The sequence below is a fragment of the Schistocerca piceifrons genome, chromosome 7 (assembly GCF_021461385.2).
Source record: "Schistocerca piceifrons isolate TAMUIC-IGC-003096 chromosome 7, iqSchPice1.1, whole genome shotgun sequence".
Classification (NCBI taxonomy): Eukaryota; Metazoa; Arthropoda; class Insecta; order Orthoptera; family Acrididae; genus Schistocerca; species Schistocerca piceifrons.
In genome coordinates this window covers 80,803,406-80,824,710 of record NC_060144.1, presented here as the reverse complement: position 1 = coordinate 80,824,710, position 21,305 = coordinate 80,803,406, and the positions used below count along the sequence as shown (strand labels likewise).

Sequence of the window (21,305 nt, the reverse complement as noted above, 5' to 3'; positions counted from 1 at the left end):
ATATAGATGATTTATTGGTGACGTCTGCAACAGAAGAGGAGCACTTACAGCATTTGGCACAAGTGTTTGACTGCCTACGAACACATGGACTAGTAATTAATCCTGCCAAGTGTGTTTTTGGTGAGAAAGAGGTCCACTTTCTAGGATATTTGGTGAATGCACAGGGTATTCGACCGCCACATAGTAAAGTAGAGGCCATAAACAAATACCCCCGCCCTGTCACAGTCAGAGAATTACGACGATTCATTGGGGTAGTGAATTTCTACCAATGCTTCATTCGCAATCATGCACTGATAACTGCACCATTGAATGAACTACTTAAAGGCGCACCTAAACCTAACCACAGTGTGAATTGGACTATCGAGGCAGACACTCCGTTTCACGCTATAAAAAAAGCTATAGCAAAGGCCGCGCAATTAGCACACCCGGCCGTGCATGCTCCACTCGCTTTCATGGTTGATGGTTCGTCCACTGCCATTGGGTGCCGTACTTCAGCAACAAATTGATCAGTTATGGCAGCCCATTGCATTTTATAGTCATAAGTTGTCACCATCTCAGCAATGTTGGGCAACATATGACCGTGAGCTGTACGCAGCTTATGCGGCAGTAAAAAAATTCAGACACGCATTAGAAGGGCGACAGTTCACGATTTACACAGATCATAAACCGCTTACCTATGCCTTTAAGGTAAAGTCAGAGAAAGCATCGCCCAGGCAGCTGCGACACTTAGAATCTATCCGCCAGTTCACGACCAGCATTGTGTATGTGGAAGGGAAGCTAAATGTTCCAGCTGATGCACTTTCTCGCATAGAAGCAGTGTCTACAGTAGCAGATGACATCGCACAAGTGGAAGCAGTGACAAAAGGCCATTGATTACGATGCCCTCGCGCATGCGCAACAATGTGATAGTGAGTTGCGTGATCTATTGCAACAAGAGAACGGACTGATGCTACAGCTCGTGACATTTTCTGAAGCAAGCATTGAGTTGTACTGTGACGTATCAAGAGGAAAGATACGTCCATTTGTGCCACAGCAATTCAGAACACAGGCAATTGCATCAATGCACAATCTGTCACACCAAGGAGTACGAGCCACACTCAGATTGGTCAAACAAAAATTTGTATGGCCATTTATGCACACAGACTGTAAAACATTTGTGAAGCAATGCTTGGCGTGCCAGAGGAATAAAATCACACAGCACGTCAGGGCACCATTAGGCACATTTCTTCCACCAAATCAGCGTTCTGACCATGTGCATGTTGACATCATCGGCCCACTCTCCGGCCCACTCTCGACATCGGAAGGCTACAGTTATTGCCTCACGGTGATTGACAGATTTTCTAGGTGGCCTGAGGCATTTCCAATGAAGGACATCACTGCAGAAATTATAGCTCAAACATTTTTTCGTGGTTGGATTGCCCGCTTTGGCGTTCCACTGAGAATTACAACTGATCAAGGACGACAATTTGAAGCCTACGTTTGCAAAGCACTGGCTACGTTACTAGGTACGAAATGCATACGCACCACAGCATACCACCCCGCATCAAATGGCATGGTTGAGCGTCTTCATCGACAGTTAAAGGCAGCACTGAGATGTCACGCAATACCGAATTGGACAGAGATATTACCTATCGTACTTTTGGGTCTACGAACGTCATTCAAAAGTGATCTGAAAGCAACAGTAGCAGAACTGGTGTATGGACAAATGTTACGCCTACCTGGAGAATTTCTGCACAGCATGGCAGATGATACAACCACAGCCTCAGAATTCGCCACAAGATTAAGAGAGCATATACGCCAATTGAGACCAACAATGCCCAGAAACCAGTTTGGAAGACACTCGTTCATTTTTGCGGAGCTAGACAAATGCACACATGTATTCTTATGCAATAATACTGTGCGTAAACCACTGCAGCCACCATATGACGGACCATATCTGGTAGTCAGTAGGGATACCAATACTTTCCGCATAATGATTAGCGGTACACCCACCACAGTTGCAGTGGACCGTATCAAGCCTGCATTTCTGGACGCAACAGACACCGCAGCTACCACTGAACACAAACCAGAGAAGACAGGAGAAGCTACAAGATGTGTTCCTATACCCCATGAACACAACAACACTCAGAGAACACCAGTCGCTGCAACACCAAGACCAACGTCGAGGACTACTACACCACTCCCTGACACAACCACTGACGCACCGCCCAGTTTCAAGAAAGTAGTAGTTACAAGAGCTGGACGGCGTGTGAAATTTAATCTGCGGTATCGTTAGCATTAAAGGGGCGAGTCATGTAGTGACCTATTTCTGACAATCGATCCCTACAAGTGTACAGTGCTTCATAAACATTCCGTGAAGTGTTAATTAACGTGCAGTGATATAGTTAGTCTTTGACTTAGCTTTAGTTAGTTATTCCGTGCTGTTCATGTCTACACAATTCATTCATGTGTGTAGTGTTAAGTTATTGCTAAATGTATGTGGGAATAAAGGAATTGCTTTCTCCAACACCCACACATGCCAATTATCCTATCTACACTGCTGAAGGGTTGGAATGATGCTGGTGCACAAAAGACTCTCATAACCAGTGAGAGTAAAGGTAACAGGACCCTCACCACTCTTCTCCTCAAAAAAAGGTGTCCCTATGATAAATGATGCCACCAACCCACACCACTGGAGATGAAGTGGTACTGGTTGATATATGCGCAGATTTTCTGTTGCCCTTATTCTGCAATCCTGCATATTGACATGTCCCTAGATATTGAAATGGGCTTTGTCTGTGCACAGAATGTTTCATTGCCATTCACTGTCTACTTACACGCAAGCGTGATATTCCGGAACTGTTTTACTTGTCGGCAAGTCAGCAGGAAGCAACTCCTGAAGGGATATTCCATACAAAGTAGGACACACTTACAATTTTTAAATGTTAAAAATTGGGTACTTTTTATACACTGATTGAAAAGGCTGGACTTTTTACCATATGGAGGCATTTATAAAAGGCCATATGTCTTTCATGTGATGGAAGTGTGAATTATTGGTGATTTTTGACTTTCTCTTCAACTAATTGGCAGTTAAGAATTAGTATATCATTATTTATATTACAGTTACATACCCTAATGTATTGCATAGATAGTATAAAATCAAAGTACGTACATTACAGGTTGGGATATATAATATAATACAACAACATGAACTTCCATGTAACACGAGCCACTTCCATGTAATTAAGTTTTCATATTAAGAGAAATGTTAAGAGCTAAATTCATCTTGGTCAATAATTTACTTCTTTGTTTCAATGCATAACTAATACCATTATTAAAAATTTCCCAATTTCAATCAATATTGTAAAAATGCAAAATTAAATGTGTAACATGAGCCACATAATCTAAGTCACAGTTATATTTTTTTTAAGGTTAAAAGAATAGGATACTCTATCAGAAGTAGAAAGACAGAAAAGAAGGTAGGAAAATATGAAGAATTTAAGACGAAGCACCAGGAAGAAGTTAGAAAAAGTCAACAGAAGCAGAAACAAAAGTTCCGGCAATTGAGTCCACAAAAGCAATGATTGTTATTAGAAGAAAGAAGAGCTAAAACTAGGGAGAGATATCGAAAGCAAAGCACAATGTAAGATCAGCAACCTAGTAAAGCAGCTTTGTCATTGTGTAAGTCACATAGCGCTCTACGTAAAGCCGCGGCTCAAGCCGACCTTTTTTTTCCATCTTCACGATGATGTAAAGCCTTAGTTGTTCATGAGCTGTTCAGTGTGGAAACTAATCAGATGGGAAGTCTAAAAGACCCAGTCTTAGCAGTAAGCCACAAAATAGAGGCCTTAGTTCTCAAACTAGAGACTTGGTAACTGGTTCCTACTATCATGACGAAGTCAGTCAGTCAGTCACCAGGTACACAGGATACAATAGTGATCAAAGAAAATAATGAGAAAAGGACTGCTCATATTTATCACTTAGTCATGTCAATCATGGAAACATACGGGGTATTGAAATAGGAACATCCTGAAGTTCAAATTGGGAAATCTAAGTTTGCAGAAGTACAGCCACTACATGTTCAATTAAGCAGCGAATGTATGTTTGTGCAAATATCATGAAAATTTCATAAATGCTATCAGAAACCTACATAAGAAACAAGATAATATGCCAGCTTACAGTAACACATTTGTATCAACCATCATATGCCAGACGCCCAGTGAGCTTTGTTGGCGGAATGAAAGTGAGACAAATCAAAATAGTAGAGGTTTCAATGAAACCTATAAAACTCACAAGCTGGAAATTGTAACTTTATCATGGTATGTTTGGAAGATGGAAGAAAACGACACTAAAATTATTATAGTCACAGAAGAAGACTCTGCAGCTGATATAGCAAAATACATAATCTCCATAATTCCTTAATTTCTTCTTCATTGCTATACAAGTAACTCAGTCTGCATCTTATTATCAGCAAAAAGAAATGGTTCTGAGCGAAGATTATAAGGAGTTTGCATTGCTGCATATTGATTTTGCTGAAAACTACACTTCTGTTCATCAAGATGATTTGCGAAGTGCACAAGCACAAGTTAGTATTTTTACTGTGTCACTGTGGCATTCAGGTTCTCAAGCTGCTGCTGTTTCAGACAGTTTAACCCATTCCAAGGATACTGTGATTGCATCACTGGTCAACTATCACTGAAAATTTGAAGGTAATGTCAATTTGGTCAGATGGACCTGCCTCACAATTTCAAAACAAGTATATTACTGCTGCTGTACCTCAACTTCAAATGTTTCACAATTTGGAAATCAAACTGAACCTTTTTGCTACATCCCACAGTAAAGGAGCTGTACATGGAATTGGTGCAGTTGCGAAATGGCAAGTGTGGAATGTAGTAAAAAAGTGAAAATTCATAGCAGGTGATGCATTAGCTTTTGCACAGTCAGCTGCAAGCACCACAACTATGAGGGTTTTTCATATGTCCACTGATGAAATTCAAGGTCTCAAAGTGAAACTTTATCTGGCTAAAATACAGGGTGATTCAAAAAGAATACCACAACTTTAAAAATGTGTATTTAATGAAAGAAACATAATATAACCTTCTGTTGTACATCATTACAAAGAGTATTTAAAAAGGTTTTTTTTTTTCACTCAAAAACAAGTTCAGAGATGTTCAATATGGCCCCCTCCAGACACTCGAGCAATATCAACCCGATACTCCAACTCGTTCCACACTCTCTGTAGCATATCAGGCGTAACAGTTTGGATAGCTGCTGTTATTTCTCGTTTCAAATCATCAATGGTGGCTGGGAGAGGTGGCCGAAACACCATATCCTTAACATACCCCCATAAGAAAAAAATCGCAGGGGGTAAGATCAGAGCTCCTTGGAGGCCAGTGATGAAGTGCTCTGTCACGGGCTGCCTGGCGGCCGATCCATCGCCTCGGGTAGTTGACGTTCAGGTAGTTACGGACAGATAAGTGCCAATGTGGTGGCGCTCCATCCTGCTGAAATATGAATTGTTGTGCTTCTTGTTCAAGCTGAGGGAACAGCCAATTCTCTAACATCTCCAGATACTGTAGTCCAGTTACAGTAGCACCTTCGAAGAAAAAGGGACCAAAAACTTTATTGGCTGAAATGGCACAGAAAATGTTCACCTTAGGCGAGTCACGTTCATACTGAGTTGTTTCCCGCGGATTCTCAGTGCCCCATATACAGACATTGTGACGGTTGACTTTCCCGTTAGTGTGGAAAGTTGCTTCATCACTAAACACAATCTTTGAAATGAAAGATTCATCTTTTCCATTTGAGCAAGGATAAAATCACAGAAATCGATTCTTTTAATCTTATCAGCTGCAGACAGTGCTTGAACCAATTTCAGACGATAAGGTTTCATAACTAACCTTTTTCGTAGGACTCTCCATACAGTTGATTGTGGAATTTGCTGCTCTCTGCTAGCTCTGCGAGTCGATTTTCCTGGGCTGCGAACAAATGCTTGCTGGATGCGTGCTACATTTTCATCACTCATTCTCGGCCATCCAGAACTTTTCCCTTTGCACAAACACCCATTCTCTGTAAACTGTTTATACCAACGTTTAATACACCACCTATCAGGAGGTTTAACACCATACTTCGTTCGAAATGCACGCTGAACAACTGTCGTCGATTCACTTCTGCCGTACTCAATAACACAAAAAGCTTTCTGCTGAGTGGTCAAGCGAACAAATGTACAACTAAATGAAATTTTATAGCTCCCTTAATTCGCCGACAGATAGTGCTTAGCTCTGCCTTTTGTCGTTGCAGAGTTTTAAATTCCTAAAGTTGTGGTATTCTTTTTGAATCACCCTGTATTTTCTTCAGCATCGTCAATACCAAAAATAAAAAGCATTCAGTGCTTTCACTACAAGAAAGGAGTACCACAAACATATCTGTTGTCTCCAAAGAATTTCCTTGCTGCAGATCATCATACTAAAGAAACTATAGAAAGTGTGAAAGTTGGAGACTGGTACAAAGTAGAATATGATGGTAAATCTTATGCTGAAGAAGCACATGCAATTTTTGGAAATTCTTACCTAATCAGTGAAATGGAGCATGCTGGTCAATATTGGAAATGGCTTGCAAAATGTGATGAAATTCTGTTCACACAGGACAAAATTATAAGGAAAATTAATCCACCTGATGATGTCAATGCAAGACGACGTTTTCAGTTCTCCGACTTTTCACTGAGTTGGAATACAATATGGAACGTCTGAAACTAAATAATGCATCAACCCAACCGACCTAATCCCAAAAAACCTTCCCCATTCTCCACAATTCCCCCTCCCCCCCCCCCCCTTTCCAACCCCACACTACTCAACTCACAATCATTGGCCTATATATTTTCCCCTACTCCCTTCAGTAAACAACAAAACACATTTTTATTCAGTACCCTCTTTTGACAGCAGTACTCATGTGTGACTGCAAGGTGGAAGAGTGCGTCTTCCCCTTCATGTAAAGGATTTAATACGCCCAACACCTCTATTGTATTGGTACCTACCACAGTACTATAATTTTTAAAATCAAAACACTGATCAAAAACTAAATGATCATACATCCTTTTCCCTACAGTGTTATATGATGAAGATTTATTAAACTACAGCAGCCCCCTCCTCGCTGAATTCCTCAGCCACAAAACTAAAAACCTTTTAGTTCCTTTCTGAAGTGCCAAATGGCAACTTCTGAACCCCTCCCATACTTCCTTTTCCCTAACTTTGATCATGGATTTCCACAATCATCCCCAGCTCTGCCAACTTATCCCTGTATTCACAACACACTTCCCTACAAAACCAATACCAATCTAAAACACTAAAAGCACTCATTCCAGTCTCATGTTTATAGAGATAAATAGAAGAATGATGAAAGAATAATAAACTAAATATCTTGGGAGGTGAACCTAGATTTCTCAGTCCAGATCTCTCTAGATATGGAACACGACACATTATCACTGACACCGCCACATATAACATTTCCTGGCCCAGGAAACAGGGACTTAGGTCAACTATGTATGTTCACGACAAACCTTACACCAAGCACATTCCACAATCAAGTCAATACCCTGCTCACATCAAGTCATCTCCTAATGCAACCAGCAATGAATGACAATCTCCTCTGCCATATCCATTGCTAACTGAAAAACATAATTATATTTTGGAGTGTAAGAAACATAAGGCACCAACAACATATTACTCAAACATGAATGCATAACCCCAAAATGTAAAGTCAAAGTAACTCGCTACTGCTGTAGCTATTGCAATCTCAAGTTCACACAATGAGTGAGCACTGACTCACTAACATACCTAACACAAACAACTTTGAAATAGTCACGAGATACTACAACACACAATCTACAAACACGAGCTGACAAACACCACCACCTTGATATCTCTCTCTCTCTCTCTCTCTCTCTCTCTCTCTCTCTCTCTCTCACACACACACACACACACACACACACACACACACACACACACACACAAACACAACAAGGCACTTACTCCAGAGATCAAAGCAGATGAGAGAGAGAGAGAGAGAGAGAGAGAGAGAGAGAGAGAGAGAGAGAGAGAGAGAGAGAGAGAGAGAGAGAGAGAGAGTGTGTGTGTGTAATGTCAACGGCGAGGGGGGGGAGGGTGTTCCAAATGTTGACCATTAGGGGTAATTGCAAACAAGCACACTGTCTTCATGTTTTTGGTTAAAATTTCATTTATGACATGTCAACCAGGCTAATATTTATAAGATCACTGTGATGTTAGTCCAGTTATTACTTACCAAGTACTATTTGGCCAGTAACCATTGCTCTGTCAGCATGAGCAAAATGGAGAGGCCCCACAGAAAAGTTATGACCTGTGTGGGTCATGTAAAATTTGACACTTATTTTGCCTGATGGCATCTTTGTCACTATCAAAGATGCTGGACACGTTTGGTCAATTTTGTTTGATGCTCTCAATCTTTTGCCAAAACCACTTTTCACAGCAGATCGCGAACGGTGGCAAATGTAGTATAAACGGGATTTCTCACTGTCAACCATCCTTTCACCAGTTCTCTTTGTAAAGAAAACTTTCGCATCACCCTCCATCTTCAATTTCCACTGCAGAAACTCTGAAAATGAAACTAATCTAGTAACAAGTTCAAAACACAGCAAGCATGTATTCATTTCGAAAGTGATAGTGCACAGACGTATTGTGCTTCCTTACGTTCCATTGAATCAAACTCCAGTTCTTTAGTTTCCATGCTTATTCCATGCTCACATTCCAGGTGACCTCTTAGCTCCTCCCTCGTACGACATATGAAATCATCACACTCTGTGCACGACAGCTTAAAAACAAAAAGGAGGTTATACAATTCAAAGGGGCCACCAATTCTGAGCACAAATGTGGACAACATAACACAAAGCAACATTTACGAAATTAAAACACCTATATTACCGCCAACCAAGTAAATTAATTGGCCAACAATACAAAGAAAAATACAGAATTAAAAACATGTACAGGGAGTTTATTAGTTCAAGTGCGCTATTTAGGGAAGAAATAACAAAAAGAAAAGAAAAAAAAATAGAGCTAGAATGAAAACACAGTAACTAACTTCCACAACAACTCACCATGCCCTTTCACCTGACACAAATCTCGCAAAACACATGGAATGGAAGTATTGCTTTCAAAGAAAATTAACTTTTTACACCAAAACTTAAACATTTCTCTGTAAAATGATATATTTTACGTACTTTTTGTGGAGCGGGTCTGTGAGTTTTCTTGTGACGCTCGAGGGCAGCGATGGTCGAAAACTTTTTATCACACAAGTCGCATGTTTCTTTATCCTTATCGAAATTTACGTCCATGTCGTGAAATACTCTCAAATGTCTGTATAAATCCTTCCTGAACGTAAAACTGATACCACATATTTCGCATAATGCCTTATACGAATCCATATTTCCATACAAATATGCAATGAAACACGGAAGTACAATATTGCCTATGCGGAAGCTATTTCTGGGTAGAAAAACCACTTGTTGAAGTACAAACTTGTTACGGATCTCGGGAATTCTTCCTTAGAAAGATACACTTAGCAGGTTACTGCGGTGATCGAAACGACAACAAATTTGCCGCTCAAAGCAGAGATAGTAAACAGAACAACAATAAATGTGTCAAAAGACCGACTTCAGACGAACGCCAATTGCATCGTACTCAAAGTATCCATCGCAAGCAAAGACAAACTCTGTTCGGTTGCAAGCAATATCGCTGCAATCGGTTGCTCGCCTAGACGATAGACAAGTCGACCATACACGATCCAGTGACCAAGCAAAATCAACAAACAGGACATTTCAGCAGATAAATAGCTTCACAGAAATTACCACATCTTTCTTTTTATTTTGTCTTCTGGCATATACTATTTAGCCACCATGATTTGAAAAGTGACAATTATAACAAGATAACATTTAACATTAGCCAGACAGACTTTGTTGAAGATACATTTGTAAATGTGTCTTCAGATTACTCCTGTGACGCATTTTCAATTAGTGTAGAAGGTATAATCAACAGCAAACTCCTTGTTTATATGAAAACAAGCAATTCATTTATTTAGGTAAGATCGATACCCGCGGTCTTTTAGGTTTCTAAATTTTCTTGAGCTATAAACTTGGCTGTGGCATTATATGTACTTCTGATTGTATCTCCATAAAGTGGAATAGAACAGGTTGGTTGGCAGTGACCAAGTCTCGAAATCTCCTTGAAAAATTTGACTCTGCCTTTCACATTGCGCTTGCACTGAAATAGTGTGTGATCTATATCACTAACCGTGACGTCACCACATTGACAGTAGGATGGGAAGCGCTCACTAGGACGCATTCTCACTATGGACGATATTATATTTCTTGAGACTTTTGCTTTATAAACCATGACTCTTCGTATGAATGGCTGTAAACCTGCATAGGTTTTACCTCCTCTTTTTTTAAAAAAAATCAGAAGAATCACCTGTCGTTTTACTTGTAGGACGCAGTCTATCTATAGCAGCTTTTGTCCTTAGGAATTCCATTGATAATCACTCTTGTCGCTAGACGATCTGTTTTGCTATAATCCTAAATGGCGCAGGAGATTTAATCTAAACGCATTCAGTAGTGCGATTAGTCTTTTTTATTTGATTATAGTGATTTACTAGGTCAAGACTGTATCAACAAGTTCCTTTGTTCTAATTCCGATAGCTAACAGATCTCAGAACACTTTGTGAGTCCATGATTGTTACTGCTTTGGGGATTTTGAAAGATCTTGTGTACTGTACTGCCTGTAGAACGGTGAATTTTTCGGTGGGAAATATGAAAACGTCACCTGCTACTTGAAATTTCCTTTCTTCCGCAGTTTGTGGACAGAAGAAAGCGCATTCCATATGAGGGTCGATAATCATTTTTGGCCTTCTGTATAGATTTGAAAATATGATGCCCCACTTCTCTGCCAGGTGCGTTGTAGGTGAAACCTGCCCATATCCGCTCTGTTGCTGGAACAATCAATACAGGGTTATTACAAATGATTGAAGCGATTTCACAGCTCTACAATAACTTTATTATTTGAGATATATTCACAATGCTTTGCACACACATACAAAAACTCAAAAAGTTTTTTTAGGCACTCACAAATGTTCGATATGTGCCCCTTTAGTGATTCGGCAGACATCAAGCCGATAATCAAGTTCCTCCCACACTCGGCACAGCATGTCCCCATCAATGAGTTCGAAAGCATCGTTGATGCGAGCACGCAGTTCTGGCACGTTTCTTGGTAGAGGAGGTTTAAACACTGAATCTTTCACATAACCCCACAGAAAGAAATCGCATGGGGTTAAGTCAGGAGAGCGTGGAGGCCATGACATGAATTGCTGATCATGATCTCCACCACGACCGATCCATCGGTTTTCCAATCTCCTGTTTAAGAAATGCCAAACATCATGATTGAAGTGCAGTGGAGCACCATCCTGTTGAAAGATGAAGTCGGCGCTGTCGGTCTCCAGTTGTGGCATGAGCCAATTTTCCAGCATGTCCAGATACACGTTTCCTGTAACGTTTTTTTCGCAGAAGAAATAGGGGCCGTAAACTTTAAACCGTGAGATTGCACAAAACACGTTAACTTTTGGTGAATTGCGAATTTGCTGCACGAATGCGTGAGGATTCTCTACCGCCCAGATTCGCACATTGTGTCTGTTCACTTCACCATTAAGAAAAAATGTTGCTTCATCACTGAAAACAAGTTTCGCACTGAATGCATCCTCTTCCATGTGCTGTTGCAACGGCGCCGAAAATTCAAAGCGTTTGACTTTGTCATCGGGTGTCAGGGCTTGTAGCAATTGTAAACGGTAAGGCTTCTGCTTTAGCCTTTTCCGTAAGGTTTTCCAAACCGTCGGCTGTGGTACGTTTAGCTCCCTGCTTGGTTTATTCGTCGACTTCCGCGGGCTACGCGTGAAACTTGCCCGCACGCGTTCAACCGTTTCTTCGCTCACTGCAGGCCGACCCGTTGATTTCCCCTTACAGAGGCATCCAGAAGCTTTAAACTGCGCATACCATCGCCGAATGGAGTTAGCAGTTGGTGGATCTTTGTTGAACCTCGTCCTGAAGTGTCGCTGCACTGTTATGACTGACTGATGTGAGTGCATTTCAAGCACGACATACGCTTTCTCGGCTCCTGTCGCCATTTTGTCTCACTGCGCTCTCGAGCATTCTGGCGGCAGAAACCTGAAGTGCGGCTTCAGCCGAACAAAACTTTATGAGTTTTTCTACGTATCTGTAGTGTGTCGTGACCATATGTCAGTGAATGGAGCTACAGTGAATTTATGAAATCGCTTCAATCATTTGTAATAGCCCTGTATATACTACAGTAATAAACTAAGAAGAGCTGTGACGGTCACATAGGGGCTTCAGAAGGATCTCAGTTTTATGAGAATTTTTCCCAGTGTTTGTACCATTAATAGAGAAGAAACTGTGTTTTCCTCAGACTTATATTATCCCTGATATGAGACAGTGTTTCACACTTTGTGATCAGTTGATGCGAAGTCTCTGCCAGTCTTTGTAAACAGCACTGTCTTGACAAGATGTAAAGGCATTTCTGTTGCGTCCAAAAGAAGGGCATGAGTGGAGGAGGAAACTTTATCTCCAAGGCAAATGCATAGACATATGTACCGTAGTTTGTCCAGCAGTGCTAGCCACTTCTTGGCAGCATTATTATTGACAGTGCATCTGTAATCTATATGGGAACATTTCAACACATGGGAACAAAATATTGGGGTGGTTTCCTCACTATTCTCTCGTCACCAGTCTGATGAGGTTCATTGCTGTTCCACAGGTACTGTCAACAGTTTGATCATGCAGTCCCCAACTTGTTCTTGAATCAAAGAGAACACCGAGAAACCAAGCATTGTATCTTATTTGTATTTTATGAGCAGGGAGTTGGACACTGGCAAAACAATTTGGCACAGTTCTTGTTTTGTAAATAAACCTGCCTTTTCCTGGTGCTCCTTAATTTATTTATCCCATACGCATTTCGCCTTATCTTGTTCTAAGGCATCATCACTGGGATGATTTGCTGATCTGTGTTTCCTCACATCTGGTCTGGAGGTCGCACTACCACTTTTATTACTGCCATATAAGCACAACTTTGCGTTTTGACCTTCTTCACACTGTTTTCCACTCAGAAAAGAGTGGCAAAAGAACATAGTACACCACAGGAAAGAATGAGAAACAAGGTGAACAGTGTGAAGAAGGTCAAAACGCAAAGTTGTGCTTACATGGCAGTAATGAAGTGGTAGTGCGACCTCCAGACCAGATGTGAGGAAACACAGATCAGCAAATCATCTCACTGGTGATGCCTTAGAACAAGATAAGTCAAAACGCGTATGGCACAAATAAATTGTTTCATGAAAGGAACAATTACTGACTTTTCCAGAGAAATATGCACCCCCCCCCCCCCCAGGTGTGTAATGTTTGATACAGCATGTCCATCACTTTTGACAGCTCGCACACTGCCTGAGCCACCCTGTTGGTCGATACACATACACAAATATCGTCTGCATATTGCAGGATTTTCGCAGGAGAAAGGGTAATTCTCTCCTCCTCAGTGGTGTACAGTAGAAAGAATACTGGGCTGATGATTGTTCCATGTGAGACACAAGCTATTATAAGATATTGTCATTTAATTTATTCCAGAGGTGAATCCATATGCATCTTTCGGCGAGATAAAAGTTTTCAGAATGAAATTTTCACTCTGCAGTGGAGTGTGCACTGATATGAAACTTTCTGGCAGACTGAAACTGTGTGCTGGACCAAGACCTGTACTCAGGACCTTTGTCTTTCACAGGCAAGTGCTATACTGACTGAACTACTCAATTACAATTTATGACCCTTCCTCACAGTTTTACCCCGACAGTACCTTGTCTCCTACCTTCTAACTTTGCACAAGTTCTCATGCGAAATCTGCAAGACTAGCAGTAGAGGAAGAAAAGATATTGCAGAGACAAGGCTTAGCCACATTCTGTGGGATGTTTCCAGAATGAAATTTTCACTCTGCAATGGAGTGTCCATTCATATGAATGGAAGTTTTTGGAGCTTTTTCAATAACTGAAATTAGTAGTTAATAGGCAACTTTTGGACCTAACAGACTGTTAAAAGATTGAAGCTTCTCTTGACTTTAACAGTGTACTTTAGCCAGTCAGCTTCCTGTGTGTGCCAGCTGTTGTTTGGATGTATAATATTAAATGGATTTCGTTAATGTGCCTCTTCAGTGCTTAATATCAATGATCTATCTTCAAAACAGACTTTTATCGTTGTATTGAATAAGTTGAATCAAACTTCACATCCTTATCTAAAATGCTAAGTTTTTACTTAGTTGGTTATCTCGTTTGTGCTCTCGTTATTTTCTGTAATGCTTGATGCACTTCACAGATACTACTCTCTTATGAAGAAAGATTAACTAATGAAAGGATTGTGATATTCAGGTGCCTTCCAAAGATTTTTGAATGAAATGAAGTTTCTGAACTTCTAAATAATGGTATTCAGCAGTATTCCGTCTCTGAACTATTAACATAATATGTATCACCTCAACAGTTCTAGAAAAACAGAGCAGCTCCATTTTCAACATCTCTTCCATCAAGAGTATCTAATTACAACCACGTTCCTGTCAAGAAGTGAAGAACAACAGGGACATAAAATGTAAGCCAACGAGTTTACATCTTTGAAAATAACAACTGCTGAGATATCTCTTGAAACAATCAATAAAAAAAATGTATAGTGTGTTAAATAAAATGCTTCAATGTTAATTCAAATATGTAGAATGTGAATATGTAAATGTGGAATAACTAGTTTTTATGAAAATGTATTTATATGAATTCATTGTTACCACAGTCTAACATAAAAGTCGTGACACTTCACTACGATTTTGTTGCCTACTGAGCCAGCAGCCCGCCAAGCGGCCAGTAAGTTAAACTGTTGAGATCGGCGTGATCGTGAAAGCGAAAGTGAATAGTAGTTGTTTACTTAGGTTTGTACAATGGCTTTTACAAATGGGAGCGTAGGGTAGTGCAATAGATTGCAGTAACAACAAGAAGATGATGATACCACGTCTGTCTTTTTTTAGGTTTCCTAAGGACCTTGAGAGGTATACAGGGTGAGTCACCTAACATTACCGCTGGATATATTTCGTAAACCACATCAAATACTGACGAATCGATTCCACAGACCGAACGTGGGGAGAGGGGCTAGTGTAATTGGTTAATACAAACCATAAAAAATGCACGGAAGTATGTTTTTTAACACAAAGATACGTTTTTTTAAATGGAACCCCGTTAGTTTTGTTAGCACATCTGAACATATAAACAAATGAGTAATCAGTGCTGTTTGTTGCATTGTAAAATGTTAATTACATCCGGAGATATTGTAACCTAAAGTTGACGCTTGAGTACCACTCCTCCGCTGTTCGATCGTGTGTATCGGAGAGCACCGAATTACGTATGGATCCAAAGGGAACGGTGATGGACCTTAGGTACAGAAGAGACTGTAACAGCACATTATGTCCACATGCTAACACCTTTTTATTGGTCTTTTTCACTGATGCACACATACATTACCATGAGGGGTGAGGTACATGTACACGCATGGTTTCCATTTTCAATTATGGAGTGGAATAGAGCGTGTCCCGACATGTCAGGCCAATAGATGCTCAATGTGGTGGCCATCATTTGCTGCACACAATTGCAATCTTTGGCGTAATGAATGTCGTACACGCCGCAGTACATCTGGTGTAATGTCGCCGCAGGCTGCCACAATACGTTGTTTCATATCCTCTGAGGTTGTAGGCACAACACGGTACACATTCTCTTTTAACGTACCCCACAGAACGAAGTCCAGAGGTGTATGTTGCAGCTGTTTGGGCCCCTGCAATGAAGTGAGGACCAATGAGGTGGTCGCCAATGTTCCCGCACCATACATTTACAGTCCACGGTCGCTGTCGCTCTACCTGTCTGAGCCAGCGAGGATTGTCCACGGACCAGTAATGCATGTTCTGTAGATTCACTGCCCCATGGTTTGTGAAACCCGCTTCATCGGTAAACAGGTAGAACTGCAACGCATTCTCTGTTAATGCTCATTGACAGAATTGCACTCGATGATTAAAGTCATCACCATGTAATTGCTGATGTAGCGACACATGAAACGGATGAAAGCGGTGACGATGCAGTATGCGCATGACGCTACTTTGACTCAGTCCACCGGCTCTCACAATGTCCCGTGTACTCATGTGTGGGTTCATGGCAACAGCAGCTAACACACCAACTGCACCCGCTTCTCCTGTGACGGGCCTGTTACGGACCCGTTTGCGTGCTACGACCATACCTGTTGCATACAGTTGGCGGTAGATGTTTTGCAATGTGCGGCACGTTGGATACTCTCTGTCCGGGTACCGTTCTGCATACGCCCTGCAAGCTTCAGCTGCATTTCGTCGACACTCGCCTTAGATGAGTATCATCTCCGCCTTTTCGGAGTTCGAATACACCATGGTCACAGTTCCTACAACACTACACTGTCACAGACGTCTGGTAACATGGTGTACTACAGTTGGTCTGCGTGCGGAGACGAATGCAGAATAACAATAGCAGCAAGCGCTACATGCGGACACTGCGACAGCTAGACCAAACCACAACAGTGCACTACAGCCACACTCGTAAACATGGTCGTCATCGTAAACATGTCCCCGCAGATACTGCTCGCCGACCGTGGCCCGTGTTTGTTACAACACACAACTGAACGTCGGAGGTTTCAAGCGTCAACTTTAGGTTACAATATCTCCGGATGTAATTAACATTTTACAATGCAACAAACGGCACTGATTACGTATTTGTTTATATGTTCAGATGTGCTAACAAAACTAACGTAGTTCCATTTAAAAAAACGTAGGTTTGTGTTAAAAAAAACATACTTCCGTGCATTTTTGTATGGTCTGTATTAAACAATTACACTAGCCCCTCTCCTCACGTTCGGTCTGTGGAATCGGTTCGTCAGTATTTGATGTGGTTTACTTAATATATCCAGCGGTAACGTTAGGTGACTCACCCTGTATACCAGCATGTTACTAAACTGTATCGTCAGGATTCACTTGCAAACTACATGCATATTGGTGATTACTGTTCTGTTTTAGGAGCAGAAAATGGCTAGTGAATAGCAGCCGAGAAGATCTTACAAAAAAAGACCATGTTTACCTTTACAATAATGTTAAATGTTGTCGCTACACGTCGAACAAAACCTGTTCATAAATGAAGACAATAATATACTCGTGTGGAATGTAGTTAACCACATTGATTGGAATTCCAAATAAGTCACCTCAACTGACGATCAAGAGGAAACTGGCACAAATCCGTCTAAAGCTGTAAAACACTCCTATGGCGCACAAGCAGCCAGTTCAGCTCTCCATATATCAGTGCCAGATTCACCTGAATTGTCAACACCGACCTGCTTTGACGAAGTGGTAAAATTAAGCGCAGTTATTCGTGTCTAGAAAAAGCGTGTGGAGTATCGGAAATTGCAGATCACTAGACTTCGTGCAAAACTGTTACGGGACAAGGAAAATGCCTATCATTTTAAGTACAGACAGCAACAAAAACTGTATCAGAAGGATCAAGAGAAGAAGGCCAAACAAATTTTGAGGACCATAGGATCTTGATATTTAGAAAAAGATGCCCTTGATTTGTTGTTAAGACAGACTAACATGCCATCTGCAAGGTGGAAAGAAGAAAATAAGCTGTTTGGTCTAAATTTATTATATTACAGCACCAGGCATACAGGTTTGTCAGAATGTTTCATGTTTCCACCAGTGCATACATTACAGAGGTATGTGGAAGGCATACAAATAAAACGTGGGATAAGTGACAGTATGTTCCACCTTTTGAAGCAGAAGGTACAGAGCATTTCTCCAATACTGATAAAATAGTACATATGGCATTGGATAAAAAGTCTCTAATGGCAAATTTACCATATGACAGCACTTCTGTCAGTGTTATTGGCTTTGAGGACTTGGGGTTTACACACACACAGTATATTTCTCCCACTATTTGGCCATTGCTTGTCCCTCTTAGAACAATATACAGATGAAGGTCGTAGTTGTGGTAACAGGCGACAATGACTAAAACACAGTAGGCATACAGAATGACAATTGGGCGTTGATCGCTTTTGCATGTAGAGGTACATGTCTGTGCTTCTTATGTGTGAATTTGTTTATATTCCGTTGATATTAACGAAATAAGCTACAGTTTTATCCAACGTCACAAGTATCTCTTCAGTAATGTGTTGTAACTTGGCACTGGATTCATGATTTTTATCCGTATTTGCTCGTATTTTAGAATCATTTTTAGAAACATCTGTGTCTTCTGATATTACACAAACTCTTGGAGGCAAAATAATAAATTAAATACTTTGGAAATCACGTACGAAAGGGATGCAAAACAAACTTCGTGCTTACGTTGCAGCTGAAGTTCTCCTTTCTCACAGCTTGGAGAGCTCCTGTCGCTACAGCTGTTAAACGATAACAGCTTTTACAGCAGTGAGTGTCGCAACTGTTATGTTAGACTGTGTTGTTACATAACTGAAAATATTGCTCTCTGGTATCATAGGCTCCTTATTGTATAATTCGCCTGACTGCATTACAGTTTGTAAAGTACTCTATCATCATTTCCAGAGGGAGAAGATCTGGGCCAAGAGAATCATGTTTGACCACCCACCCTACTATGTGGTGAGAGTCTGCAGAGCAAAATGTGAGATCGCCGATCGACAGCTGTCTGTCTGGGTTATGTAGGTTGGTAGGAGAGCCATTGTTTAGAAGTACTTAAGTGAGATTTTCGAGAAGTGTAGGCAAATCTGTGATACACGTCATCTACTTCACAACTCCACACCAACTGGTGCCTGTTGAAGCCTGAACAAAGAATAAACGGCATTAGAAGGTGGCCAATAATCTGATCAGAGAAAGATTCTGTATTTTACACTTAGGAAGTTTGTAAATGGTGACAGTGTTAAATGCGCCTTTGGGATAGTAAATTACATTGGCCACTACTTGGCAGTCCCTCATCCTAAGACTGATATCAATTTTTTAAAACAGAATTGTATCCCTTATTAAAATGGCGGCACCTCCTCTTGCATCATGTCTGGCATTTCTAGGCCTTGCATAGCCTATGAACTGTGTCTGATGACATGTCGTAAACCAAGTTCTGCAAATACAAGCTACTGATATGTGGTTGCTGATAAGTTTCCTATAAAGACTTTCTTTCTTTTTACCTTATCGACCACTGAGGCCTTTAAAAGCAATTGCAAGATTATGTGGTTCCTGATAAGTTTCCTATAAAGACTTTCTTTCTTTTTTCCTTATCGACCACTGAGGCCTTTAAAAGCAATTGCAAGAGTTGCAGAAGTCTTCAACAGCATTGCTGATAAACTGGGCTACAGTGGTCAGTCGCAGCGTCGTTTCTGTTGCAATGTAAATACTTAAGTGCTCCGCTACATGAAACAGCAAACTCTCATGGGCTCCCGTGCATTTGGCGCAACGAACACTGCTACGAGTTAGTGTACTTAAACGGAAATATCTAAGGCCATTACAGCATTCTGAAACTTACTGGGCGTACTGTGTAGGCAGACAGCATCTACTGCACAAATGTAAATATTGGGGGTGTTGCTGAGATGGCACTTATAGTCCTTGTATCCACATGCAGTAGTGAATGTTTGAGAACTGTATACTTTAGTTATGTTCATTCAGTAATCAGTTATAGTATTATTTTCTGGGGAAACAGTGCTCAGAATTTACCAACAGTATTTAAAATGCAAAAGAGAGCAGTAAGAATTATAACAAAAAGCAGTAAGTGGGCCCACTGCAGAGAACTTTCCAAAATGTTAGAAATTCTAACTATTCCTTGTGAATTTATATTCCAAACCAAAGTGTACATCAAGAAAAATATAGAAAATTATAGCACAAATAGCAGTTTTCATAACTATAGTACAAGAACAAGTCACTGTCTTCACCTAGACAGGAATAATAAACATAAGACTCAAAACAGTTTCTTGTATGAAGGTGTAAAACTGTATAATAAACTGCCGCAGAAAATAAAAGAAGCAGATAACATGTACTACTTTAGAAAAAATCTTAAACTGTTTTTGCAGGAACACTGCTTTTACACTATAAGGGAATTCCTTAGTACAAAATGATTGTAAATAGCTTTTGTTTCACAGTATTTTGATAAGGAGCAACAATGATTGTAAATAACTTCTGTGTCACAATGTTTAACTACATGTAACAACAAATTGTATAAATATGTGAATGTACGCAACTGGCGACATCCTTACATTTTAAAATGTCAATGGATGGGAAAATAAAAAAATAAAATAAAATCAATAAAAAAAATGTTGTGACACATTTAGATGTGGGGAGGACTTTCATCTCTTGACCTTCGAGTACACTTTTTACTGTGAACCTTCTCACTTCAGTTACTAAACATTCAGACTTTATTTCTGCAAGGACATCTACATTTGAGAATGGGAGGCCATAGCCACACGACATTTCATTTCATTTTACAGTGTGGCATCATCTCGAATAATGCCCCGCCTCTTCGTGAGAAAATTAGGAGTTTAAGCCACCAAGATGCTCTGCCGAAAGAATGTAGCAGTCTTTGTATTCCGTAAAGCAGACATAGGACTGCATGGCGCGCTCTTGTTTAAATCGCCGCTGCCTGGTCAGCAATGCGCCTCAGAGAATTACGCGATCTCGTTGTAGAAACAAGGAGCCCACTAACCAACAATTAGAGTATATATTAAAACAAAAAGTGTGCTTTCATTCAAATATATTTACAGAAGCACTACAGTAAAAACTTTTCACTATGTGATATTTGTTACAGTAGGAACTCTGCTAGCTCAAAAGTGATGGCCTCTCAGAAATACCTCTCATCCGATTTTAAGGAAACTACTCAATATAAAAAACTGAAACCTTAAACATCTCATAGCCAAATATATTAGCTTGATAATGAACTGACAGTATTTTCGTAATTCGTTACGTTTATTGTTCAGTTTAGAAATAAAGTAAGACGCTGCATGTGTTTACAGTGAATTTTTCATGTTGCTACTAGTTTACTTTTTGTTTACTTTAGGTCATACATTATTGGCTTTGAAAGGTAACTAACACATCAAAGTTTTCTTTAATGTTTGCCGTAAAGTCATATCTATTTTCATTCCCGAGTTATTGGTTTGTGTGTGTGGCATAAGGGTAGGGTGCGATTCATCCAGTTCTGCACATTGTACAGGATTG

General features: G+C 40.4%; 1 protein-coding gene across 3 annotated transcripts in view; it reads right to left on the bottom strand.

Annotated features, from left to right (window-relative positions):
- Positions 1-9,662, bottom strand: part of LOC124805005 — an 88,164-nt gene extending 78,502 nt beyond the window's left edge. For all 3 annotated transcript variants that reach the window (XM_047265403.1, XM_047265405.1, XM_047265404.1), the window contains exons 1-3: positions 9,230-9,662; positions 8,703-8,823; positions 8,278-8,607 (exon numbers count right to left, since the gene is read on the bottom strand). In XM_047265403.1, the coding sequence (XP_047121359.1) occupies positions 8,278-8,607; positions 8,703-8,823; positions 9,230-9,433 (655 nt within the window). In that variant the 5' untranslated portion in view covers positions 9,434-9,662. The remainder of the gene's footprint in view (positions 1-8,277; positions 8,608-8,702; positions 8,824-9,229) is intronic.
- Positions 9,663-21,305: the final 11,643 nt, after the last annotated feature.